This window comes from Dasypus novemcinctus, chromosome 18, assembly GCF_030445035.2.
Source record: "Dasypus novemcinctus isolate mDasNov1 chromosome 18, mDasNov1.1.hap2, whole genome shotgun sequence".
NCBI lineage: Eukaryota > Metazoa > Chordata > Mammalia > Cingulata > Dasypodidae > Dasypus > Dasypus novemcinctus.
In genome coordinates, this window is record NC_080690.1 from 71137710 (window position 1) to 71163072 (window position 25363).

Sequence of the window (25363 nt, forward strand, 5' to 3'; positions counted from 1 at the left end):
AGCCAGACCTGGCTCCTGAGGGTGGGGGCTCCTGGTGCCTGAGGGCGCCCAGAGAATCTAGGTGGGGCTGACTGAAAACTGCGCGCAGTGGTGTGCTGGAGCTGACTGCTCAAATTTGTTTTTGTTCCGCTTTGCAAACCATCACCAAAAATTTATAAAAAAGATTTTTTTCAAAAAGAAAACTAAAAACTTACCATTCAATCAATTTGTATTAAAAACAAAGGTAAGGAGTCCTAAAACCTCATCACTTCCCACCAGGAGTTCTTAACAAGGGGTCTGTGAGCTTGAATTGAAATTCAAAAACCATTATTCTCGTGAGGACGTATTGGTGCGGGTGTGATGTGTTTATTAACTAATACGCAGTATAGTGTGGAATTGTAAGGGTGCGTGGTTTTCACCTGACCGGCAAAGGGGTGGTCTGTGGAACAAAAAGGTTCAGAGCCCCTGGCACGACCTCTTACTTACCTCTGCCCCTGAAGTGGACTCCCTGCGCCTGCAGAGCTTACCTCCCCCCAGGTTCGCACTCAGGGGCCCCACGCTGGCCTTGCACTGGGCCATGGTAGGAGCATGTACATCTTGGAAAATGGCGCCTGCTACAGTCAGGGCTGGCGTCCTGCCTCACCCTCCCTGGCTCTGGAAATCTCCAGCTGTTTGAGACCAGACCCTCCCGGCGCCCAGCTGGCCCTCTGGGGGAGGGGACCCCTCTAGGGCTGGGGAGGGCTCGGGTCACAAGGTACTGAGTCATCCGACCTGCCTTTCTGAGGATTAAAGAAAGCTGTCATCAGTCCAATTGCCACTAGGGAGGAGAAAGGAGGAGGAGAAAGGCAGTAAGGGCTTACAGAGGAGAGTCACCTTTAAAAGCCTGATTCCAAACTTAGTCACATTTGTTGTCTTCCTATTAATTAACGAAGAACTTAAGAAGAGGCCCTTTGTCTGGACTGGCAAGGAAGCACATCTGTTTTCGTCCTGGAAAGGGAAACTGCAGTTACAAGGACGCTGGCATTCACAGGGTGGCTGTCAGCTGCTGGTCGTGCTGCAGTCCTTGGGACCCCGCCCCTGCAGCTATTCCTCCATGTGACCACCCCAGTTTATTATAACGGCTATGTTCTTTAGAGCGGGGTACCGGATCCCTTGGGGCATGCGAAGAAAATACAAGAAATTCTCTTTTAAAACTACAACTCTAAGGAAGCAATTAAGCTTTGCTAAGCTTTAATACGCACAACAGTAGGACTATATACATGGATTGGAAGCAAGGGCACACTTCTCTGATCCTGGGACTTGTGTTCCATTCTCATCACCCCAGATCAGGGCCTCCATACAGGAGGTGATCACAAGTGGCTGGTGAACAAATAAATGAAGGGAAATACAAGCCACTTCCTAATTTCTAGGGGATGAGGGGTCAGATATGGGCCCTGGCTGGAGCCTCTGCCACAGGGGCCGCTCCCTCAGAGGGGCAGTGGGGGTCAAGGCCTTCCTCTCCAGCTCCCTCCCACCCTCTCCCGTGGCTCCTGCTTGCGTGGGAATGCTGTCCTCGGAAGCCCACGTGGGCCCAGGAAGTAACAAAGGCATTCCCCATGCCTAGGATCGCACGGCTCCAGGCTGCACCTCAGGCCCCGTTAGCTGGACATCCGCTGTGCCCGCTGTGCGCGAGGCTGAGGGCGGCCCCAGGCCGGCGCCTCCCTGGCCCAGCCTCCCACCACCACACCCTAGCAGCCCCTCCAGTGAGTCCCAGGCAGTGGGCGCGAAGAGCTGAGCCACCACCTTGGGTCTGTGGATCGCTCCCTCTCTTTAATGAAAACCCGGCTCTGCACACAGGCGTCTGTGCCGAGCAGGGCGCTGTTGCGTCTTGGTCATTTCTCAGTTTCAGAAAAATGGCTTCCCATTTGATAGTCTTCTGGAATCTTTTACTCCACCTTATCTAACATTTATCCACATTAACAACAGCTTTTTGTCTCACAATAATTTTATTTTATTTAGGAAAACAACATATAGCCATTATAGACATTTCAGAGAAAACAGCAAAGCGTGGACACAAAGATGGCTGGGACGCAACTAACTGACCGGCACGGCCTGGGCTGGCTCTGGCCCGGCTCTGGCCTTTGGGGTTCAGAACCCAATGTGAGGCCTCCTCTGGCAAATGGGGCCACTTCCGCAGGCACGTTTGTGGACCAGCGTTATGCCTGGTTTCATTCACCCAAGAGACGCAAGAGGCACTGTGCTAGGGACACAAAGGGGAACAAGACAGACCCTGTCCAGAGCTCCCAACCTGTCAGAACCGTGTGCCCGAAAGGGCCCCCGGGACAGCCGCCTGACCCAGCTCCAGGCAGTGGAGGAGGCGATCCTAAGGGAAGAGCCCAAGCACGAGCAGGTCTGTCAGCCAAAGTGGGGACGGCTGGCACCTGCCCTTTGCTCAACAGCTCCCCTGCGCCCCTCACCCGACCTGCCTGCCCTCCTCTGAATTTTCTAAAGCCAACTGTCTGTTCCAATCAGAATCTACTTCTTTGATTAATTTTCACATATATACATCTTATACTTCATCATTAGGCTGCCAATATGTATTTCCTGAGGACAGAGATTATTTTAATCTTTGTTGGCTCTCACTGCACCGACAGTTATGAGCTGGACAGGACTTTTGCCCCATAAACCCTGGCTGGGGACCAGGTTTTCTCTTAGGTGAATCAGCACTACCCCATGATTTGTTTGGGGCAAGAAGGATGAGGTGAGTGGTGGTAGCAGGTGAAAAGGGCCTCAGGGAAAAAGACACGAAAGCTACCCACAGAAACCACATCTACTGGGCTGCTGCCTAGACCAAGGGCTTAAAATACTTCCTATTTGCTAATGGACAGAGTCAAACCACAGAACACTTCTCAATCACTGGGAGGAAAGAGAACAGGAGACAAGTACTTTACTGCAACCAAGAGCCAACTGAGGACACCCCAGAACGGGGCCGCAGAGGCAGCCCCGCTTAGTCGAAGGCGATGCGGAAGCCGCGCTCCTGCTCCTTGCGCCGCCCCTCGCACACCCTCGTCACCTCCTCCACCTTCCTCTGCAGCAGGGCCGAGTTCTGGTCGACCCACTGCAGCGAGTCCATGTGCGCGTTGAGGATCTTGCAGATCTGCTGCAGCGGGTCGCTGGTGTCGGCGGGGCCCCCGCACGTGTTCAGGTGCTCGATGACGTCCTTGAGGTCCTGGGCCATGCGCTTCAGCTGCGCGTCGATGTTCTCCGCCAGCTTGTAGGTCTTCTCGCGCTCCTCGTCGGCGTGCTGCAGGTAGATGGTCCCGCTCTGCTCCTTGACCGACTCCTCCAGCGGGCTCAGCAGGTCTTCCAGCTCCTTCTGCTGGGACAGGATGAAGTCGAGCTCTTGGTCCAGCCGCCTCTGGTCCAGCTTCACCTTCTCCACCTCGCGGTGCAGGGTGGTGATCTTCTCCCCGTTCTCGATCAGCGTGCGGTCCCAGGCGTTCACCTGCGTGGCCTGCTGCAGGAAGTGCCGCTCCTGGTCCTCCAGCTCCAGGCTCCACTTGTTGATCAGACTCTCCAGCTGGGCGTAGGTCATCGCGGGACTGGCAGGGGCCACGGCGGCGGCACTGGGGCCAGGTGGAGGGGCGGTGATGGTGGCTGCAGCACCACCTGAGATGCCTATGGGTGCCAGTGGCTTCAGATTCAAGGCGAAGCTGGTGGTGGTGGTGGTGGAGGAAGTGGTGGATGCAGTGCTGGCTGTGCTGGAAGCCGCCCCGGGCGCCTTGAGGCTGAATCCCAGAGCTGCCCCTGCAGGCGTCCCAGTGGTGGCTGCCGGGGCACACAGCGACAGGCTGGTAGCGGCGGACGAGGCTGGAGCGGTTGCTATTGAGGAGAAGAGAGTGGACCCAGCACTGGTGGCGGTGGCCGTGGTTGTGGCTGGCTGGGTAGTCCCTGCTCCCGTGGCTGCTGGCGTGGTCAGAGTGAAGGGTAACCCGGCAAGTGCCGGGGGCTGGCCCGAAGTCCCCATGGAGCCAGCACTGAACCCAGAGGACCCGGTCTGGGCTGTGCCTCCGCCGGTGAGTGAGAAGCTCCCGGCTGTGGTGGACGGTGCAGCTGAGGTAGTAGAGGTGCTGAACACAAAGCCAGTGGGGGCCGTCCCCTGGCCGGAGGCAGCGGTGCTCGGTGTGGCACCGGGCAGGGAGCTGCCGCCGAGCCCACCAGGGTTCAGGGCGGCCTGGGTGGTAGCAGTGCTGCTCAGACTCAACTTGGGAGCGCTCATCCCCAAGGAAAACCCTGTTCCGCTGGCAGCAGGAGCAGCTGATCCGAAACTGAAGCCCGGGGCCTGCGTGGCTGGCGCCTGGGTGGTGAGGGAGAAGAGGCTGGAAGGTGGAGTGCTTGTGGTGGGCTGGGATGGGATCCCAAAGTTGAACCCTCCTGTGCCAGTTGTGGAGAAGGAAAACCCCGTGGAGGCGGTGGTCGTTGCCGTCTTCGCGGTGCCAAACGTGAACCCGCCCGTGGGGGCCCCAGCGCCGCCAAAGTTAAAGCCGCTCATGACTCCAGACTCTCGGGGCAGTGGCTCCTCCGGCTCCCAGAGCAAACCCAGCGTCGGCAGCCTTGGAAAGACTCTAAAGCAGAGGAAGTGACATGGTCAGACAGCGGGCTGGGAAAGCGGCCTCCGGCACGAGGGCGCACACTGGGAAGGTGGCGGGACTGGGCTGTCAAGGAGGCAGCCACCCTCCTCCTCCTCCCCTACACAAGGAGTGAAGGATCCAGAAGGGCAAGTCCGGGGACCAGGCAGAGAAGGCCGAGGGACAGGGACTGTGCCCCACCTGCCAGAGCAGTACCAGGACCCCGAGTCCCACCTTCGGACCTGCACCCCAGCCCTTGCTGCCTGCGCCCCGCTCCCCACCTGTGGCCTAACCTGGGGCGTGGAGCAGGAGGACAGGCGGTTGCTCTTGACCCACTGGCAAGGTGGACCCCTCCTTCTAGTAACAGGCCCCCTTTCCTTTAACTTGGGGTGAGCACGACACCCAATACTCAACCAGATGATTCAACCCCCTGGATGTGGTGTCTGGTTCAAGGTAATTTGAGTCCCAAGCCAGCCTATGGAGCCCCCGCCTAAGGACACGTCTGCAGGAGCAAGAGCGGCACCGCAGGGCACGAGGCTCTGGGCTCCCCGCGCCTCCCCAGGCTCCTGCAGTGCGAAGGGCTCTGCGACATCCAGCTGCAAAGCTGAGGCAGGCTCTGCTGCCTGCGGCCACCCCAGAGGAAGCGCTTTCAGGTAAACCACCCTGTCTGCCCTCCGAGCCCGCCCAGCCTGAGGGGCCACCCCGGGAAGGGACCCCACCCCAGGTTAGAATGGGGAAGCTGGGATTCAGTGGGGTTGGCAATTTACAGGGTCACCACTGTCAAGGGGTGGAGATAGGACCTGGGCCAGATTTACAGACCTGCTGGGCGAGCACAGGGACAGCTGTAGGGCGCTTCCCTCCACCCGACCTGGGCGTCAATTAGAGCTTCGAGCTGAAGCGAGAGACCAGCACCGATATGGTCTCTAACCGCACAGAGCTGAGTGGCATTTCTCATGGAAAAGGGTCTGGGGGTTGCAGGAAATGAGACAGGGCATGACGGCAGAGGGGCTGGGGCTGAAGGCCAAGTTTTAAGTGCGGCGTGATGGCAGCTGTGGGAAAGCAGACCAGCTCTGAGGAGTGAGGGCTGCGAAGAAAACGCCGAGGTGTGGAGAAGGGCGCCTCTGCGCGGTGCGAGGCGACATGGGAATCTGGTCTCGTGGCTTATGGTGTTTTCCCAATGCTGTCTCCACGATGGAGAAACATAACGGGTAGGCCTGGGCGTGGCTTCGACCTGAGGAAGCAGCGCGCCAGCGGGCAGGTCTCCAATCCCCGCGTCAACAGGAGACGGCATTCAACGCGCCTCCCTGGACAGCCTCGCGGGGACTGGAGGGGCTGGCCCGGGAGGGTGGGGCCCACAGGTGGCACTCAAGGCAGCAGGGAGACCCCACCTGCAAAGCGCACCCTGCCTGGGGCCTGGCTGGGCACATGACCGTTAGGCTGGTCCTTCACTGCTGCCGGGGGAGCCCTCACGGTTCTCCAGTGGACCTGGCGTGGAAGCTCGAAAACGCCCCTGAAGATGCCCACGTCCTAATGCCCAGAACCTGTGGACACGTTCCCTGCCACGGCAAGAGGGCCTGTGCAGGGGGGGTGAGGTCGAGGGTCTTGAGGTGGGGGCGTCTAAGGGGACCCAACGCAACCAAAGGGTCCTAGGAGGAGGGAGGCAAGGGAGACCGACAGAGCAGAGGCCGGTGACAGCAGCAGAGCCAGAGAGCGAAGGTGTCACGCCGCTGGCGCTGAAGACGGAGGAGGGCCAGCACCAAGGGTCACAGCAGCCTCTGGAAGCTGCAAGAGGCCAGGAAATGGACCCCCTAGGACCCCACAGGGAAGCAGCTCTGCCAGCACCCGCACTGCAGCCCAGTGAGGCTGCAATCTGCACGAGAACCCATGCGTGTTGCTTTGGGCCACTGAGTTGGTGGCAGTCTGTTACAGCAGCCATAGGAGGCACCCACCATGGTTTTTCTGCTTTGGTGCACACAATTCTGTACCCAGCTTCCAGACACCCTCACGTCCTCCTTTTCCTTTGGTCTCTGTCTCCAGGCAAGCTGCCTGGAAAGCAGAAGTCTGCCTCCAGAGACGAGGGCAGGCCTGGGTTTGAGGTGCGCTCCCGCCACGCACAGCTGTGGCCCTGGGCAAGTTTCTTAGAAGCCTGTCAAGGCCTGGGGTCCCCTCTGTGAGAAGCAGCACAACCCGTGCAGCCAGAATGGAGAAGCAAAGGGCCTGGAAGGGCAGCTGCGATCCCACCCCTCCCCGCCCGGCCCAGCCTGCACTTCCCAAAGCCGCCTAAGGCGCTCGAGCCTGAGTCCCAGGAAGCCTCTGCTGCTGCCCCCGGGCCCTCCGCCTTCTTCGCAGACCCCAATGCTGTTCGTCTCCTCCTCCACCTGGCCAGGTGCTTCTGGAAGATGCCTCCAGGGCCACCTGCTCTACCAGGGGGTCCTGCTGGTCCAGGTGGTGGAGCCAACTGGCTGCGCGTCAGCACCCTGGGAGCCTGAAAATGCACCCCGCTGCCGGGCCAGAGCAACAAACCCCATCTCTCTGGGGGCAGGGCCCTGGCCTGGCACTTTTACAGAGTTCTTCCGGGCCTTCTGAGCAAGGGCCCTGCACTCTCAAGAGGCCACCGCCAAGGGCAGCGTCCCCGACCTGGCCCTGGGCCGTGCCAGGCAGTGTGGAGAAGCAGCAGGCCCGAGCCCGTCCGCGCCAGCTCTCTTCCTGCCCAGCCACCCCGAGCAGCAGCCCCACAGCTACACCCACGCTCCGTTCTCAAGAGAGTTTTTGCTTTTAATAAGCTACAGCTAAAACTTTCCAGAAGAACATTTAGAACAAGTGCTTGGTGATCATAACAAAACTACAAGAGCACTACTCAGCAGGGGCTCGTCTGGTTCAACAGCCCACCCTTTCGGAAGTGCCTCGGCTCCCCCCACACACATGCTGGGGATCAGCCGACGACAGTGAACACTCCCGCCACGCCTGCTGTGTGCGCTGGAGCTGGGGAGGTGCAGCCTGGGCAAAGCGGAGAGGCCGGAGGACAGGCGAGTCTCCCAGGCGATGCAGGGGTCTGGACGGGAGTGCAGAGCGCCGGGGTGTGAGAAAGGGCAGTCGGCAGGGCCCCGCGTGCCGTGGCAAGGGCTCCCGCTTCGCTTTGAGGGAGCCACAGAAGCTTTAAGGGCTGGCGGGGACTGCCATGGCCAGGCCTGCCCTGGGGGACGGGCTGGAGGGCAGAGGGCAGCGGCTAGAAGGCTGGGCCAGGAGGAGACAGTCACAATTTGAGAAATGAAATGAAACGAAGCGACAGCTCCAGGGTCTGTCCCTGTTAACCACTCACAGTGAGGATGCTGGAAATTTCTCACAAATGTGGCCGGACAAATAAAAACTTTTATGAGCTCTGATGGAGGCACTTCCGCTGGTCCTCAAAGGCAGACTTCTCCTAAGAGCAGCTGATGGTGCTTGGGGGCGGCGGGAACTAAGGCTGAGTGAGTGGTGATTATGGGAAAGGCAGCGGGTGTGCGAGCCGGCAGCCGGTGTGCGAGCCGGCAGCCTCGAGCCCCAGAGAGGGAAGTGTCTGCCTCAACGTGTGACTGGCAGGGCCACCTGGCCTCCCTTGGCCCCGTCTGCCCCGCATCTGTGCTTGATCTTCAGGCCCCGTCCTCCCGCCTGCACAGCCCAGGGGCCTGAGAATGCCCCTCCCCTGCACTGGGCCACAGCGTTCTCCGCCTCACCCCTTCCAGGCCTAGCTTCCTCTCACTGACTCGTCCCCACGTTGACAGCTCTACTCTCCCCGGCCTGAAGCAACGACAGCCCAGGAAGGACGAGGCGCCCCTTAGAGGGGCTGACTGCAACGCACTGCGCCCCCATGCAGAGCGCCGAGGGCCCCAGGCGTATGACTGAGCAAGAAAATAAAGGGGTTATCCCTTCTCTCACTGGTCTCCAACTCCAGAGAGGGACAGACAGGAAAGCACCATACAGAGGTCACAGTGAGCTAGAGGAGGCTGCGGTCGTGGACAAAGAAAAGTGGGGCAGGGGGGCTGGGGAGGTGGCAGGGGTGAGTGAGGGCTGCAGCAGAGCCAACCTAGAGCAGGAGACTGACCGGGACGGCCGTGGGGAGGGCAGGCGGCACATCCAGGGCAGAGCAGGAGGCCAGGGTGCCTGGGGGTGGAGTATCAGTGACAGCAGAAGAACACGGGGGACCTCAGCCCTGGGCCAAAGAGAAAGGAAGGACTGGGGAGGATCTGGGGAGCCTGTGGCGGAGGGAGCAATGGCTCCGGTGACCAGCCAAGCCCAAGCCCCGCTTGCACTCCTCCCAGGGGCGAGGCAGCTCGTGGCGGCTCCGGGCATTCAGCTGCCGACGAGGCCGAGCAGGGACTCCAGAAGGACCGGGTGCCAGGGCGGGCGGGCGGCTGCGCAGCGTGGCAGGCTCCCCACGGCCCTGGCCCCAAGTCCACCGGTTCTGTCTCTAGAACCAGCTCTCTTTCCTCTGGCAAAGGAAAACCCTCACCCTCAGGGCATCCAGCCCTTGAGATCAGAGAATCAGAGATCAGCTTGCTAACGAGGTCTCAGCCCAGCTGAATCGAGTGCCCCAGAGCAGAGAGAGGGCAACCCAAGGGCCAGCACGGGGTGTGGTGCGAAGCCACGGGGGCCTGGACGAGCTGGCCCTGGCTTGTCTTCAGACTCACCCGGGCTGCGCGGGGAGCAGCCATGCCTGCGCCGAGCGGCCGCAGCCATCCAGACAGGGGTGGTGGCCGGGGCTACCTGGCAGTGGGGGCAGCGAAAGGGGCCTCAGGGGGCAGAGCCGCTTTCAAAGCCAAATCCCAGGGCAGGGAACCCTCGGCCCCCCCCCCCCCCGAGGCGCTCACCTCCGTTTAAAGGTCATCTTCCCTCCACAGCTCAACAGGGCCCAGTGGGGACAGAGGCGCGTCTCAGCTGTCCTCTGCCCCCAGGCACTCCCAACCCCCAGGCAACCCCAGGCACCGACCTGCTGCAGAGAGGTCCGTGCCCGCCTGCCCGCTCACCTGGGCCAGCCACCGTTCCTGGTGCGAAGTCCAGATGTCCACATCTCAACCCGCCCCGGGGCACGGCTGGTAGGCGTTTTACACACCTGCGCCTTCCCTCACAGCGCGGAGCGCCACGTCCCCCACCCCCACCCCTGCACCCGCTCTCTTCCCTGGAGACCACCGGTGGGTCTCCCGTGCCTCCCTCAGGGAAACTATACATTTAAGCAAACGCAGGTTTTGATTCCCCCCTTAGACACAGAGGGGTAGCAGGCTAGAGGCACTGTTCTTTTCCTTAATACATCTTAGAAATCATTTAGTAGGATTATTACCCTCACTGCACAGAGGAAACAGGTGCCTTGCCCGAGGCAGCAAAATCTTGCCACTTGCTACCTGGGATTGCCTCAGAAGTTGCCCCTAAATGATTCCTGGATTCATCAGGTCCCCAACTTCTCTCTTGTTCCTTTTCTCTCTTAAAAAATACCATCTCCACCACAAGAAGCCAATTCATGGCTAATATTAGAGGTTCCCTCTCACTAAGTCTGCAATAATTCACAAGCTGTAACTCGGTTCCCCGACATGCACTGAGGAAAGACAGCCCCCCCATAAGCCTACGTGTCTGAAAGCACAGCACTTCCCCAAAGGCTTACCAAAGAAGCCACGTGGAAGCGGGAGGAAAGGGAGATGAGACCTTCAGCCCCTGCAGATCAAAGCACCACCCACCCCTCCAGCAGGCCAAGAAAACCCAGCTCCCTCGCCCACAGCCCTCCAGCCAGACAAGGGGAAACGGTCATTCCCAGGGCTGCCTACTGGCCCCTGCACCTCACTGGGACCCTGAACTCCCTTCCAATAACTCACTTCCCCACCTAGGAATGTACTGTATAAAACATTCAACTCCCCCCCTTCCCAGAAGCAGGCTGAAGTCTCTCTTCAGACCCCACCAGGCTGGAGGGGGGCTGAAGTCTATCCTTCAGAGCCCCTCTGCTGGGAGAGCTTCTCAATCAATTTCCTGCCTGTAGTCATATCAGCCTCCGTGTCCCAGTGAGCACCATTTTTCTCCAACAGCTAATGAGCAATTATATTCTTCTCCCCCCTGCCCGAGACCTTCTGGGGCCCAGAGGGGCACCCGAAGGCTCAGAGGTGAGGGAACAACAGCAGTTTTCCCCAGAAGGGAACACAGCCAGCTTAGATGTATGTGGGAAAGAAGTCAGGGGTAGGCTTCAGGGAGGATTCTAGAACAATCATCCCAATAAAAATAAGAAGCCTGGGAGAAGTGCTGGCTCTCCCTTTTTACCAAGAACCATTTTGCTTCCTTCTCATGTATTGAAAGGATTTTTTTGCCTCTACTAAAACTGCGGTTTTAACATTTACATTTTAACTACACAAGGAACACGCTGCTTGTTTCTCTGGAAATCCTTTGGTGCCCCTGGCCACTCTCCTCCACCAGCTCCCAAGGCCCTGGAGGATCTACTGGGCCCCTGCCAGGTGCCAGCCCATCTCTGAATTCGCCTGCTTACTTATCCCAGGGAGCAAGTTCTTGGCGGTTTTCTACGGCAGGTGCCTGCTGCAGGCATCGCTCTACGCTGGTCACCTTCTCAGCCACGTGTGCAGTCCTCCCAGCTGCTGCTTCAAGCCGCGGTACAAACACACGCGCCAGACCCCGCTGCTGGATGTCCGGGTCGTTTCCCAGTTTGTCTGAGTACCCACGATGCTGCAACAAGCACTGCTCGTTCCTCCAGGGGCACACACATGCGTTTTTCCAGCTCCTGAGAAGGAGAACTCCTGGCCACGATGCCTGCCTTCTGGATTTACTAGAGAAGGCCAGATGCCCTCCACCACGACTGCACCTGTGCCGGCTCCTGCCAGTGGAGCCTGAGAGAACCCTTGCCCACAACCTGCCAGTGCCTGGCGTGAGGAAACTTTGGCACATCTGCTGTGCCAGCTGCATTCATTGAACAGTGAAGCCCTCAGGACCTCTGCAGGCCAGGTCCGCGATGGGGCGAGGCTTGCACCCCTCCTCCCTCCATGGAAGCCCATGGGGGCACCCCTGAGCATCCCACCCTGCCCTTCTCACAGGGGAGACGCTGAGGACCGGGGTGAGTGGAGAGTGGGGTGTCCACATGCAGTCCTATGAGGTGGAAGAGCAGGGGCAGGCAGTGGGGGCCAGGCGGCAGGCGGGAGCACAGAAGCCCAAGGAGAGCCCCTGGAGCAGGAGGGCCTGGTTGGGTCAGGGCGTCATGCCTGGCAAAGGCTCAGGTGGGCAAGGGCCTGCTGTCTTGGAATCGGTGGAATTGGTGAGAAACTCCATTTTAAAACCACAGGATGCCAAGGAAGATATAGAAATGTCACTAAGCATGAGAAAATGCTCAACATCATCAGCTACCAGGGAAACGCAAATCAAAACCAGTGAGATACCATTCACACCCACGAGGGGTCAGAATGAAAAAGACAAGTGGTGGCAAGGGTGGGACAAGCTGGACCCCTCCTGCACTGCTGGGGGAATGGAGGACAGCACAGCTTCTGGGGCAAGTCTGTCAGTTCCTTACAGGGGAAACCTGTGGCAGCGCCCCCGCGCGCACCGGCTGATGGGTAAGAAGACGTGTTCTCGCGGACACTAGACAGCCCCCCGCACTCAGAAGACAGGAAGCGCTGGCAGAAGCTGCAGCGGGAGGACCCCTGAAACGCGACGCTGAGAGGGAGGCCAGCACAAAGCACCACACCCTAGAGATGTCCAAAATAGGCAAATCCATAGACAAAAACAGATCCGTGGCTGCCAGGGGCTGGGTGACTGCCAATGGGGAGATGAAAATGTTCTAGAACTGACAGTGGTGATGGTTACATAACTGAGTGTACTGAAAACCACTGAAATGTACACTTAAAATGGACGTATTGTATAGTATCCTAATCACAGCCAAACAGAACAGTTACAACTAACCAACCGGCCACGGGGATGCCAGGACAGGGCTAAGGGCAGCAGGCAGGGTGCAGGGGTGGGCAGAGCAGCTCCCAAAGGCAGGAGGTCTCGGGGCCGTGGTGGGTGATGGCGGTTAGGAAGGGGCTGGGAGGGCCCTGTGGTGGGGGGCTGCAGGCAGCTGAGCAGGCCACCAGGAGGTCCTCAAGAAGGGGTGCTGTGCCTGGACCAGACGGGAGGGGGCTTCTGCTCCAGGGCGCAAGGGGCTCTAGTGGCGGGGGGTGGTCGTGGAGAACCCACTCACCTGTGTCCCCGCCCAGCCCCTCTCCTTCCGTAAATACCAGCTTCCCCAGGAAGGGACGATATCAGCGAGGGAGGCAGGGGCGGGGCCACGGCCAGGTGTGGCGGAGCCGTTGCCATGGAGGCCGGCCCTCTGGGAACCAGGTGAAGGCAGCCAGAGGTGAGGGACCCGGGATTTGATTCTGAGGGCCAGAACCCACCTTATTCCCATCTTATTCCCACCTGCCCGGGCGTTGCTCGGAGCCCTTTGTGGCCTGGGGGCGCAGACTCACTGGAGTCAAATCCTACCTCTGACTTTCTCTGTGTCTTGGAGCAAGTCCCTTCCCTTCCTCATTCCAGATAATCAGTTTCATTATCTGGAAAATGGGTCTGGTTTGGCCCATCCCAAAAGGGTGATGGGACGCGCTGGGGTCTGAACAAGTCCTACCAATGTGGCAGCCAATCCAGGCAGGCTAGACGCTGGTTCTGCTACCTCCTGACCCAGGGGGCCAGGCAGCTCACTCCAGTGCTGCGTCCAGCTCGCACAGAAGCAGCTGGAACAGCGCAGGTGCCCACAGCCAAGTGTGACCAGCCAGCTGAGGGCTGGGGTGCAATAGCAATTGCCAGGCTAACACATGCTGGGCATTTACCACCTGCACTTCCCAGAACCATCTGAAGTGGGAGCTATCACGGTTCAGAAACAAACACAGAAGCAAAGTGGCGTCTAGAGAACTCAGCAACTTGCTCCAGTCACACAGCCACCCAGAGCCCAAACTCCCCATCCCACAAGCCTCTCCAACAAGACACTTTCTCAACAGCCTCCGTGTGCCATGGCCGTGCTCCCTTCCCATTCTGTCGTGACACCTTGGGCCACCACCATGGCCTTCCAGCCCAGCTCAGGCTTCACCCTTGAACCCAAACCAGCACTGCCTGCCTCCCCCAGCTGCAGGTGGACGCAGGGAGTGAAGGGGGGGCACTGGCTGTCCTTTCCTCTCCACCACCCCCATCTGTTCTGCTCCGGGGCTGGGGCAAGCAGGAGGGTCAGGAGGAGAGCCGATGGCCCCTGATTTCACGGGGCTCCGGCTGTCCCCTGGGATGCTGAGCGCGGCGGTGCCCCTCGCTCCCCTCAGCTCCTGCTATGACCACCCACTCCTGTTACCTTCCCCAGTGTCCAGCAGCTTGCAGGGACCATGCACCTATGGCTGCCCCATGGCGGCCCCCACAGTCCTGCCACCACCCCCCACCTCTCCAACCCCATTTTGGGAGGACAAGCACCTTGGCTGTGAGGAAGGGGAAGCTGCTCCGACAGCCGGGGGCTAGCCTGACATTCCCACCACGCCCCAGTGCTCTCCTGAGGGACACAAACCATCTCGTGGGACATCAAGACTGGGCCAGGCCACTCCAGGACCATGATGGACCAAGACAAGAACAGTCACTCCAGAATCATGGCTCAAGGCAGCAAAACAGGAACACTGTCCAAACCTCAAGAACGACCAGACACCCCCGCCCTGTCCAAACCTCGAGAAGGAGCAGACAGCCCCGCCCTGCCTGGGAGAAGCCAGCTCCCTCCTCACCAACCGCAGGCAGCGTTCCCCTCTTTCACTCCTTCCGCCCTCTGGAGGAGATAAAGACAGCCGGTCACACTTGCCGCTGCGTCCTGACAGACCCCCGATGCTCCCCCAGCACACCTAGCACAGCTGGCTCCTGTAACAAGTCCTCCCTGCCGTGAGCAACAATCCCAGGTTGTTCAACTACAGACGTGCTCCGAGGGGTCTTTGGCTGGGGGATGGAGAGCTGGCGACAGACAAACCTACCTCCCCTTGCAGCAGGCCCCCAGCTCTCAGGACGGCTCTCCTGGAGACCTCCTCCCCGCCTTAATCTGGACAGGGCCGCTTAAATGAGGCCCCGTGCTTTTCCATCTCAGCATCACCCGGGAGGGGTGTGGGGCGGCAGGAAGGCCAACAGAGAGGGTCTGGTCTGAACTCTCAGCCACTCTCCAGAACAAGCAGCACTTGGTTCCTTTGATTCTCCACTGTGGGTAGAAAAGCTCAGATCGGGGACGACGATGATGACAGTGACAGATGGACGACCGCGCTGAACCCCGAGGTCTCAGAAGGCATGGCCTTCCGGGTGTCAGCAGGCTCCAAGCCCCTGCCAAGCACAGCCTGAGTCCCACCCACGTGCATGGCTTGCTGAGATTTTTCAGGTTTTTCTGAATTACTGGTCAACATAAAAAACTTGGATCTCACAGAAAAATCTGGACCTCCCACTCCTGTGACTGAGAAGGCCTGAGAGCTGGCCAGCACACGCAGGGCACCATGGGTCATCTCCAGCAGGAGGGAGGGAGGCCCAGCCCTCCCTCCCTGTCCTCTTAGACTAACTCTCTGATCCTCACAACTGTTCTCTCTGGGGGGGCAGGACTGCTGGGCACTATTTTATCAACAGGGTGATCAGGGCAAAGGGTGCAGTATCTGCCCGAGGCCCCGCCACAGTACCTGGGGAGCCCTGGGCTGCAGAACACTATGCTGCCAATAGCATCCATTGGCCCTGTCCTCTTCCAATCCCCAGGCCCTGTGGCATGAGCAAGAGGGCACCCCAAGGTGGCCCAGTCCTTCATCTCCAAGATGAAGCACCTGCAGATCCGAGAGAGGATTATGGCCCCAAAGGTGTCCCCGTCTCAACCCCTGAGAACACGGCCCCGACATGGCAAAGGGGCCTTCCAGCCCCAATCAACTCCAGGTCTTAGGATGAAGCAACCACCCTGGGTTATCTGGATGGTTCTGAAACATTATCACAAGATCCTTGTAAGAGGGAGGCAAGGCTGAAGGAGAATGGAGATGTGACACACCAGCAGAGGCTGGAGGGAGCTGAGATGGCCCCACGAGCCAGGGAATGTGGGGCCTCCAGATGCTGGAAAAGGCACAGACGGGGGTTCTGCCTGGAGCCCCTGAGGGAACCGGGCCTGCCCGTGTTAGGACACTGGACTTCCAGACCTGGAAGGGCTCCGCGGACGGTTTAAGTAGTGAGTTGTGGTAACTGATACAGCAGCCCCAGGGAGCTCCTGTAGGAGGGGACCGCCGAGGAGGCGGAGCTGCCACAGCCCAGCTGGGGGGACTGGCAGAAGTGAGGGGGAGAGGGGCTCAGGACTCTGCGCTACTGGGCCACGGGGCGAGCCTGGGCTCGGTGCGCCCGGCCCCACACTGCCCTGTCCCAGCTAAACTGGCCGTGGCCTTTCTGTCCTTGTTTGCAGGACGCCACCGCCAACCCCTGCCCTTGTGGCTGACGTGACCCAGACATCTGTCCTGGTGCCTCGGGACCACAGTGTAGAATTCCCCAGGCTCCGTGCACGAGCAATTCCTTTTAAACGAGCAAAACCTTCTGAGGTTACAGTAGGGGATGTGGGGAACAATTCGGGGAATGAGAAGAGTCCCATCCTGGTCCCAAGTGCCCCTGGCAATAGCCACATTTACAGACGTCTGCCTGCAAGGCCATGATGAAAGCAGAACAAAGCATGGAACGAGTAGGAGAGAAAGGGAAGAGAAACCAGCCCAGGTGCCCTGAGCTCCTGTTACAGGCTGGCTTCCCCGTCACTTCACGAACTTCAGCTCCCGAGCCTCCCCACAGACCAGGCCTTGCTCTAGGAAGCTTAGGAACATTAGTTTACTCAATTCTCACAGCAACCCAGTGAGGTAGGTCCTCTCGTCCCCAGGTCGTGGGACGAGGAACTTGAGGCACAGAGATGCTGTCACTTGCCGAGGGTCACGGAGCCAGAGCGCTGGCGTGGGGCTCTGTGCCCAGGCCAGCTCCGCAGTGCGTGCCAAGCCCCTGGCAGGGAGGGAGGGGCCTGGCAGACTGCGGGCTAAGGGTACGGGAGGCGGCGTCAGGATAGGACCCCGGGTCTCTGATGCTACACCCAGTGGCTTTTCTGTCGTGCCAGGCTGACGCCTTGACTGAGAAACCAGTGAGGGGGTGCTGCAGTAGCACAGGTGAGGAGACCTCCTCTAGGACAGTGGGATAGGCGGGGGCAGGTCGACAAGAGATGTTCTGGAGGCAGAATCCATAGAGTTTGGAAATTGTAAGAAGAGCCACTGTTGGCTCTGAGGTGAAGGTCTAGGCTTGGTGGCCCCAGCAGGCTACGCCCTGGGCTAAGGAACCGGGTCCCAGGGGCTTGTGCTGTTGTGCAAGTCATGCGCTGACAAGCAGTTGATTTTGCACAACCTCTTCTGCCCTCAGGGCCTCGGTGTTGGCCCCCATAACACAGGCAGGCTGGCCTCTGCCACCTGAGCCCCTTCTTGGCCTGGGGCCTCAGTCTCAGGCTCCTGCACACCCTCCTCACCCCCCACCTCTGCAGGGCTGGGGCCCTCCCTGATGCAGGTTCTGCTAACCAGGAGCCGTTGCCAGGTGCACCAGGGCCCCCAGAGAATACCCTCTCCCCCTCCCCATCAAAGAACCAGAGCTGATGCAATCGGCTTGCAATAGCCGCCTTACTCCCCGAACCTGGCCCCTCCGCACCAAAAAAGAGTCCTTGCAGCCCCACCCACGCTCCCAGCCCCGGCTCAGGAGTTGAAGGGGCTGAGGCACCTGAACCCTGAGAGGTTTTGAGACTGGGGGAGGCCGAGGCACCTGGGTCCCAGAGGGGCCAGGGCCTGTGTCAGGGATGGATAATGGACAGGATTTAGGGTGCAGCCACAGACGACCTATAGAGTAGAATCCACCAGAAGGGCTGGGCAGCTCAGTGGAGCAGGTGGGCTCCAACAGCCAGAGCAAAAAGGGCACAGGGGCCAGGGCCAAGATGACTACTTCTCTGTCAGTGTGCATCGCACACGACCAGCAACACGATTCCCAAACTGAGCTAGTTCCTTTCTGGTTAGTAACGACACCCTTCCTGGCCATCTGCTCGAAACCCCATAATCCCAGGCTACCCACGAGGCTATCCCACACTGAGGGCCATTCCCTGAAATACCCGAAGGCCGGCACTCTTCAAGGACGCCAAAACTGAGGCAGTGTGAGGAGCCACTACAGAACACAGGTGGCCAAGGGGACGTGGCGACTAAGTGGAACGTGGTGACCGGGAGGGGATCCCAGGACAGACGAGGACATGAGGAGAAATGAGTGAAATCTGAATCAAGTGTGGAGTTTAGTTGACAAAACTACTACACAGAGCTTAGCTGGGACAAATGTACCACGGTAGTAGAAGGGGTTAACAACAAGGAAAACTGGGTGTGGGCTACACAGGAACACTCTGTACCATCCTGTAAATCCAAAAATGCTCTACCTGGTCTCTGTATGTAAAGCCATAAGAGCTAGTAAGACAGTTCGGGGGCTACTGTAGGCGAGGGACAGAGGGAGGAAGCAGACCCTGCTGGGGGAGGTGCTGGAAGGCAGCACACGGGGGAACTCAGCCCTGGGGGGTAGAGCTGCCAGCGCAGCAGGTTCTCAGTGAGGGTGGGGGCCTCTTATCTGGTGGTCTGGTCGCGCCCCCTCACTGACATCAAGTCACACCCTAGCCCCGACCACCTGCTGACCCTCAGCTCTCTGCACTGAGAAGTAGAAGTCCATCCTTACAGCCCGAGTAAAAGGTCAGAGACCAGTGCTAGTTTTGAAGCACTAATGGCTTAGAAAGGTGGTAAGACACGTGCCTCAACAATCACAACCACCACCCCTTGGGCAGTGCCAACTGTGGGTCGGGCACTAGTCTAAGTGTCTGAGACGGATTAACCCATTCAATTCTCAAACAGCCCTAAAGGTAAGCGCTATCACTGGCCACTTTTTACCAGCCCCAGAGGAAACTGAGACACAAGGAAATTGTAACCACTGTCGTACCTGCCCAGGTCATAACACAGCTCCAACAGACCCAAATATGCGGCAAGTGCCCGATCCTGGCACAGTGGATGGACACTAAGTGTTCTAAGGTAAAGTGGTCAGATCCAAGAAGGACTTCCTGCATGTAAAAGGGAAGAGGAAGGAAGAAGCCTGGGTATCTTCTCTCCCAGAACCCTCTCAAAATCAAGGTTCCCCTAGCCTCTTTGGACCTTGACTCAACGTCTTCACGGCCAGGGAAGGGATGAGGGCTGACTCCAGGTGAAACATCCTGGTGTGGATGTATGCAGGGTGGGAAAGAGGGCCGACTTCTGCGGTAGAGGAAAGACCCACAGCCACCCAGGTGGTGGAGGGTGCAGGGCATGGGGGGCGGACAGGATGGTTAGGAGGCGCTTTCGCTTTCAATAAATGGAAGCGTAGATCTCCCCATTCTTAGCAGGGTTAGAAGAGAGCTCCCCACCCAGTGAGTGAGCCGAGGCAAAGGCTGGTTTGAAACGAAGTCGGGATGGAGGAGCTGAGGACAGGAGTGAGTGGATGTGGATGGAGAGGTGGGCAGGGGGAGAGAAAGGATAGAGTGGGGGTGACAACGCCTGAATCTGCGCCGGGGTGGGCCAAGCATCCATCCTTCGGCACGCGGGAGGGTGGTAAGGGCTGGTCAACTGCTGCCAGAGCAAGAGGCGATACTGAGCACCACAATTCCTATTTAAGACACCATTACCGACACTGCCTTAAGTCTCACAAACGACCCAACCAGGTGGAGGGCATTGTTCTCGTTTTTTACAGAGAGCGACACGAGGTCCCGAGATTTTAAGTTATTTTCTCAAGGCCACCTGGGATTTGAATGGAGCGCTGCCTGACCTCAGCTCTCAAGGATTCTCGGGGAAGGACGGCGGCCGGGGGAGGAATGGGCAGGGGCTCGGGTGTGGCTGGCAGGAAGTTTCTTGGGGAGCTGGGGAAGGCACAGAAGAAATGAACACGTGCGGGCCTGGGGGAAGGCGGGTGGATGGGGTCGGGCCCCAGGAGGAGGTGAGGCGGCTTCCAGGAGCAAGACGAAGGAGCTGGACCTTCGGGGCGAAGCGAAGAGCCTCCCGGGTCCCCAAGTCTGAGGGAGGGGGCCAGACCCCCGGGTCAGAGGGCGCCAGGGGGCCGGGGCTGGACACCCAGGTAAGAGGGAGGAGAGGGTGGGGTGCCCAGAGTCAGAGAGGAAAAGGCGCCGGGCCACCGGGTCGCAGGGAGCAGGGGACCTGCTCCCGGGTCACCGAGAGGGGGCCGGCCCGTCTCCCCGCCGGGGCCGCGCAGGGGCGGAGCGCGGAAGGATCCGGGCGGCCCGTGCTGCGCCGCCCCCGCTATATCTGTGCCCAGTCCCCCGGGCGGCCTCATTCCCCATCCTCAGGTCCCAGTCTCTCCTCACGCCAGCGCGCCGCCGCCGCCGCCCGCGTATCCCGGCCATGGCCCTGTAGCCGCGAACCCTCCGCGCCCCCCGGCCCGTCTCCGCGCTCACCGCGCCTGCGCTTTCCGCTCTCGCTTCTTTCTTCAGCCGAGGCCGCCGCCGCCTCTCCTTCCCGCCGCCATGGAGTGAGTAACCGCTCGCCCCGCCCTCTCCAACCGCCCTTCCCGCCCTTTCACGGCGCGCGACCCTCGCGGCCGGGCCTGGGGTTGGGAGGCCGTGAATCGCGGTCGCGCAGGCGCACGGGGAAGCAGCCGCGTTGGGCGACGCGCGGCCGAGCATGCGCATTCGGCCCGGGGTGGGGGAGGGGTTCTGTCCCCCAGGGTGTTTGTGCCTGAGGCCCGCCTGCGTGCGAGGGGGCTTGCACACTAGCCCCCAGAAAGAGTGCGTTTTATTATTTTTTTTCGGGAACAACTGTGCCCGCGCGCGCCGGCTCATGCCCACCAGAGCCAGTATTTGTATAGGACGAAGCCGTGAGAGAGAGATCATGCGCTTTAGACCTCGAGGAGCGAGCCGCGCGCGAAGAGTGGGGTTCAAGGAGCCGCTCTCTGCTCAGGCGCCAACGTGCCCCCTCCACCCTGCGCCGGCGCACTGCGCCTTTTCCCTCCCTTCCACTCAGGCACCTGCTGGGGCGGAGGCTGCCGTAGACTGACAGATGAGGGGGCGGGGCTTAGAGGCCATCCCTTCGTTGGGGGTGGGGCCAGGACCACAGCCGTCGCGAAGGGCGGGGCTTGGGGAGCTCATAGTACAGGGGGCGGGGCCTACAGGAAATACGGGGAGGGGTGGGGCTAAAGTAGGCAGAGAGGGGCGGGACATACAAAGAGGGGTGGGGCTAAAGTGGACGGAGGGCCTGGAGCTGGGGGGCTGTGGGTGTCACCAAAAGTTTAAAGGGCAGCATAGGGTTTTAATGGGTGACATTGCTGAAGGGGGCACGGCATGGGAGAATTCCCCTGGGAACTGATTCGAGCGAGGATAGATACATTTAAAGGACTATAGGAGGGTGGTGACTGAAAGAAAATTCCCCTGGGATTGATTTTTTTTTTTTTAATGAAGAGGAAAATCATGGGGCAGATGGGAAGGGTTTAAGGAAATTCCCCTGGGAGACCACTGAGGTTCTGTATTAAGGTAGGGGTGGGGCTTGGGAGAAAGTAGGCTGGGCTCAAGGAGAATTCCCTTGGGAGTGGGTGGGGCTTTAGGATTTGGGGACCAACGGGCAGGTGTAGAGTTCTGGGGGGGAGGAGCCCTCTGCAAAGGGGGTGTGGCTTACCGGCCTGTGCCTTTGCCGGGTGGGTGGGGCTGGCCTCTGACCCCTTCTCTCCTGTAGAGCCTCCACTTTCGCCTGGCTGCCTGTCTCCAACCGTCTGAGCCGCCTCCCAGCCGCTGGTGCCTGGTGCCTGTGCTGCAGCCATGTCACTCCTGGCGACCCTGGGGCTGGAGCTGGACAGGGCCCTGCTCCCAGCTAGCGGGCTGGGCTGGCTCGTCGACTATGGGAAACTCCCCCTGGCCCCTGCCCCCCTGGGCCCCTATGAGGTCCTTGGGGGGGCCCTGGAGGGCGGGATTCCAGGGGGAGGAGAGCCCCTGGCAGGTAAGGGGAGATGGAGAATGGAGGTGGGGCGAGCTGGGGAGGCAGGGGAGAAGGGGGAAAGCAGTCATTCATTCATTCAATAGGTAGTTATTGGTTACCTACAATGTGCCAGGCACTGTCTTAGGTGCTGGGGACACAGCTGGGAACACGACCAGCGTGGTCACTGCCTTCCTGGAGCTCACATTCGTGTGGGCAGACAGAGAAGTTAGATGGGATGAGGCTTGGGAGCCCCCTAGGAGAACGGTAAGTGGGAAGACACTTAGTGGCCGAGCTAGAAAATGACGGAGGGGACGCAGTTTAGCCAGGAAGCCTCCAAGTAGGTACTACTTAGGCTGAGGCCTAAATGATGGGAAGGAATAAGCCATGGAAAGAGCCAAAGGAAAAGCCTTTCAGGGGAGGGGACAGTATGCAGTGGCCTTGAGGACTCTGTTTGTTACTATGTCCTGAATGCTTGGCACATGGTGGGTTTTCAATAATGAATGAGCTAAAACTGAAGTAAGGTATGCGTATGTGTGATGTGGTCTAGTTTGTGTTTTAAGAACAAACTAGAGAGTGAAAAGGAGAAACCCACGGATGTAGGGTCACCAGTAAAGAGAACGTTGGAATGGTTTCAGGAATGGTTGGTTCACTGATTGGTTGGTTGGATGACTAGTTGGATGGTTGAATAGATGACTTATTCCTTGGTTAGTTGGATGACTAGATTGTTGATTGACTGGTGGGTTGGTTGGATGGTTGGATGACTGGTTGGATGGTTAGATAGTCAATTTGTTCCTTAGTTGGTTGGATGACTAGTTCATTTGTTGATTGGTTGGTTGGTTAGTTGGTTGGATGGTTGACTAGTCCCCTGGCTGGCTGGTTAGTTGGTTGCCAGGTTCATTGGTTCCTTGGCTGGTTTGTTGGCTTGTAGGCTGGCTTGTTGATTGGCGGGCTGTCTTGCTGAATGAATGGGCCTGAGTGAGGCAGAGATGAGTGAGCATTCATTTAGGTGGAAGACCAGGAACTCAGAACTTTGTGTCCCTCCTCCAATCCCCTAGGTGATGGCTTCTCTGACTGGATGACAGAACGGGTTGACTTTACAGCCCTCCTCCCCCTGGAGCCCCCCCTGCCCCCAGGTGCCCTCGCCCCGCCCTCCCCTTCCCCACCTGACCTGGAAGCCATGGCCACCCTCCTCAAGAAGGAGCTGGAGCAGATGGAAGACTTCTTCCTTGACGCCCCACTGCTCCCGCCACCTTCCCCACCGCCACCCCCGCCAGCACCCTCCCTCCCCCTCCCTCTCCCCGTCTTTGACCTCCCCCAGCCCCCTGCCCTGGATAACCTCGACCTGCTGGCCATCTACTGCCGCAGCGAGGGGCCGGGGGAGGCGGGGTTGGCCCCCCTCCACCCACCGCAGCAGCCCCCGCCCCCTCCCCCCTCTCGCCCCGCCCCCTACCCCAACCCTGCCACCGCCCGAGGGGACCGCAAGCAAAAGAAGAGAGACCAGAACAAGTCTGCAGCCCTGAGGTACCGCCAGCGCAAACGGGCAGAGGGCGAGGCCCTGGAGGGCCAGTGCCAGGGGCTCGAGGCCCGGAACCGGGAGCTGAGGGAGAGGGCCGAGTCGGTGGAGCGGGAGATCCAGTACGTGAAGGATCTGCTCATCGAAGTGTACAAGGCACGGAGCCAGAGGGCCCGCAGCAGCTAGATGGGCGGGCGGGGTTCCCCCCACCCCGCAGCGCAGCGGCCAGATGGGCGGGGCGGGTCTCCCCCCCCCCCCACCACCGCATGCCCACCTCTCGGCTTTTACCCGTCTCAGGTCTTGCCCGTTTCTGAACTCAGTGCCCTCCTCCCTCAGAAACGTACACTGTTTGCCTTAATTATCCACCCTCCTCAAGTAACAGCAGAGGAAATGAGGCTGCAGAGCAGAGCTTGGCAACCTGGTCTCCTAAATGTCAAAGCAGCGGTTTCTTGTGGGGGGGCGATGACGTGGCCTGGGACAGAAGGGGGCAGGGCTGGGAAGCTCTGCAGGATTACTCTGCGGGCCTTGAGAGTGGCATCCAGGTAACAGAAAGGCAAGCTGGGGACCTTGGAGGACTGCAGCTGGCGTGGGGCGGGGGGAGCCGACAGGTGGCCAGGTTCACAGGGCAGGCGGACGTAGGGGCAGGTGGGCAGGAGGGGGTCGTGGTGGCTGTAGTGGGTGACTGGGTGTGCATTTTAGCTCTGGGAGGAAATCAGTGTTTCGTGAAGGTGTTGGGGGAGGGGAATCTACATCCGGGGGAGGGGATGGGGGCGGATGCACTGGGAAATAAAAGGAAGTTTTCCTCTGGCCTGCGTGTTGTGTCTTTGAGAGGCGAGGTTGGGGCGAGGGCAGTTGTAGGCCAAAGAGGGTCGTACTAAAAACAACATTTGTCAAGCACACACCATGTTTGATGCGGCCGGGTCAAGGCCAAGGCTTGGCCCGAGACACAAGGCGCCGCTTTTGGATTCAGACAGCTTACACAGAGAGGATCGTTTGCAAACAGTGGGACCCAGGGGCGTAGGGCTCGAGCGGGCATCAGCAGTGACCGCCGCACCACCCACAGCTTCGGGCGGGTTCCCGTATCCCAGCATTCCCAGCGAGCGAACTGGAGCTGCACACAGCAACACGCAGGACTCCCCGTGTCAGGCGCCAAGAGCCTGAGGCAGAAGCATTTGGGACTCAGGGCAGGAAATCAAAAGCACCCTAGGTATTTCCAGCAGAAAGGGGCTGAAGGTAGGGGCTTGGTGGAAGTCCTCTGGACCGTGAGTGACGCCCCCCCAGCTGCCATCCAAGCTCAGGATGCCCCGCTCAGCCTTCCCTGCCGTGCCTGGCCATCGGTGCCCCAGGCTGGCCTCTGCAGCCGCCTCAAAATCCTCACCTCCTTACCTGGCACCCCAGCCCCAACAGCAGCAGGGAGGTGGTGTGCCCCGGCTCTGCTCACCTGACTTAACTGTCGTGCAGGACTCTAGCTGCAAGGGAGTTTGGGAAATGGTGCTTCTCCTTTGAACCCTTTTTTTTTTTTTTGAGGTACCAGGGTGGGGAATTGAACCTAGGACCTTGTATGTGGGAAGCTGGCGCCCAACCACTGAGCTACACTGGCTCCCCTTTCCAACCCTTTTTAATATACAGAGTATGGAACAGAAGAGAGAGGCAACCCAGATAGCTCCTGCAAACATCCACGGAACGATTCTGTGTCTATGAAGGTTCAGAAATGCACCTCAGTACCATGCTTTGTTGATGCATTTGTACATTCTCAAAGCATCAAGCCGCGTATATGGTAGGAGGGTAATGCCCCTGCAAAGACGTCCATGTCCTAACCTGAAACCTGAGAATATGGTATCTTACGTGGCCAAAAGGCCTTGGCAGATGTGTTCTGTGGCTTGAGGTGGGGAGGTGGTCCTCATCTGGATGGGCCCGATAGCGTCACAAGGGTCCTTAAGTGAAAGAGGGAAGCAGGAGGTCAGAGTCGGTGCTAAGCACTGGCTTCGAAGGTGGAGGAAGGAACTCTGAGCCAAGGAATGCTCTAGAAGTTAAAAAGGCAAAGCAGCACATTCTCCCCTGAAAACTCCAGAAGGAATGCAGCCCTTCCGATACCTTGATTTTAGCCCAGGAAGACCTACTGCAGACTCTTGACCTCCAGAGCTGTAAGATCATTTCTTTTATGTTAAGTCACTAAGTTTGGGATCATTTGTTACAGCAGCACTAAGAAACTAACGCAATCCTAAAATTTGTAATATCCAAATATCTTTGGATACATCCCA

General features: G+C 59.2%; 2 protein-coding genes across 2 annotated transcripts; one reads left to right on the forward strand and one right to left on the reverse strand.

The window, feature by feature from the left end:
* Nucleotides 1-1945: 1945 nt before the first annotated feature.
* On the reverse strand, nt 1946-20189 carry NUP62 (nucleoporin 62). The gene is made up of 2 exons (XM_004457744.5): nt 20080-20189; nt 1946-4583 (listed from the first exon to the last, which is right to left on the reverse strand). The coding sequence occupies exon 2, from the start codon at nt 4508-4510 to the stop codon at nt 2966-2968; it is 1545 nt and encodes a 514-aa protein (XP_004457801.2). The 5' UTR covers nt 4511-4583; nt 20080-20189; the 3' UTR covers nt 1946-2965.
* Nucleotides 20020-23909, forward strand: ATF5 (activating transcription factor 5). Its single transcript, XM_004457748.5, has 3 exons — nt 20020-20153; nt 21350-21610; nt 22645-23909. Exons 2-3 carry the CDS (start codon nt 21433-21435, stop codon nt 23286-23288), a joined length of 822 nt encoding a protein of 273 aa, XP_004457805.2. The 5' UTR covers nt 20020-20153; nt 21350-21432; the 3' UTR covers nt 23289-23909.
* The last annotated feature ends 1454 nt before the right edge of the window (nt 23910-25363 follow it).

Excerpts from the sequence above, each read along its gene's own strand:
- NUP62 (XM_004457744.5), bottom strand. The coding sequence starts at position 4,510 with ATGAGCGGCTTTAACTTTGGCGGCGCTGGGGCCCCCACGGGCGGGTTC.
- ATF5 (XM_004457748.5), top strand. The coding sequence starts at position 21,433 with ATGTCACTCCTGGCGACCCTGGGGCTGGAGCTGGACAGGGCCCTGCTC. Across the intron at positions 21,611-22,644 it reads GGGAGGAGAGCCCCTGGCAG|GTGATGGCTTCTCTGACTGG; the intron begins GTAAGGGGAGAT and ends CCAATCCCCTAG.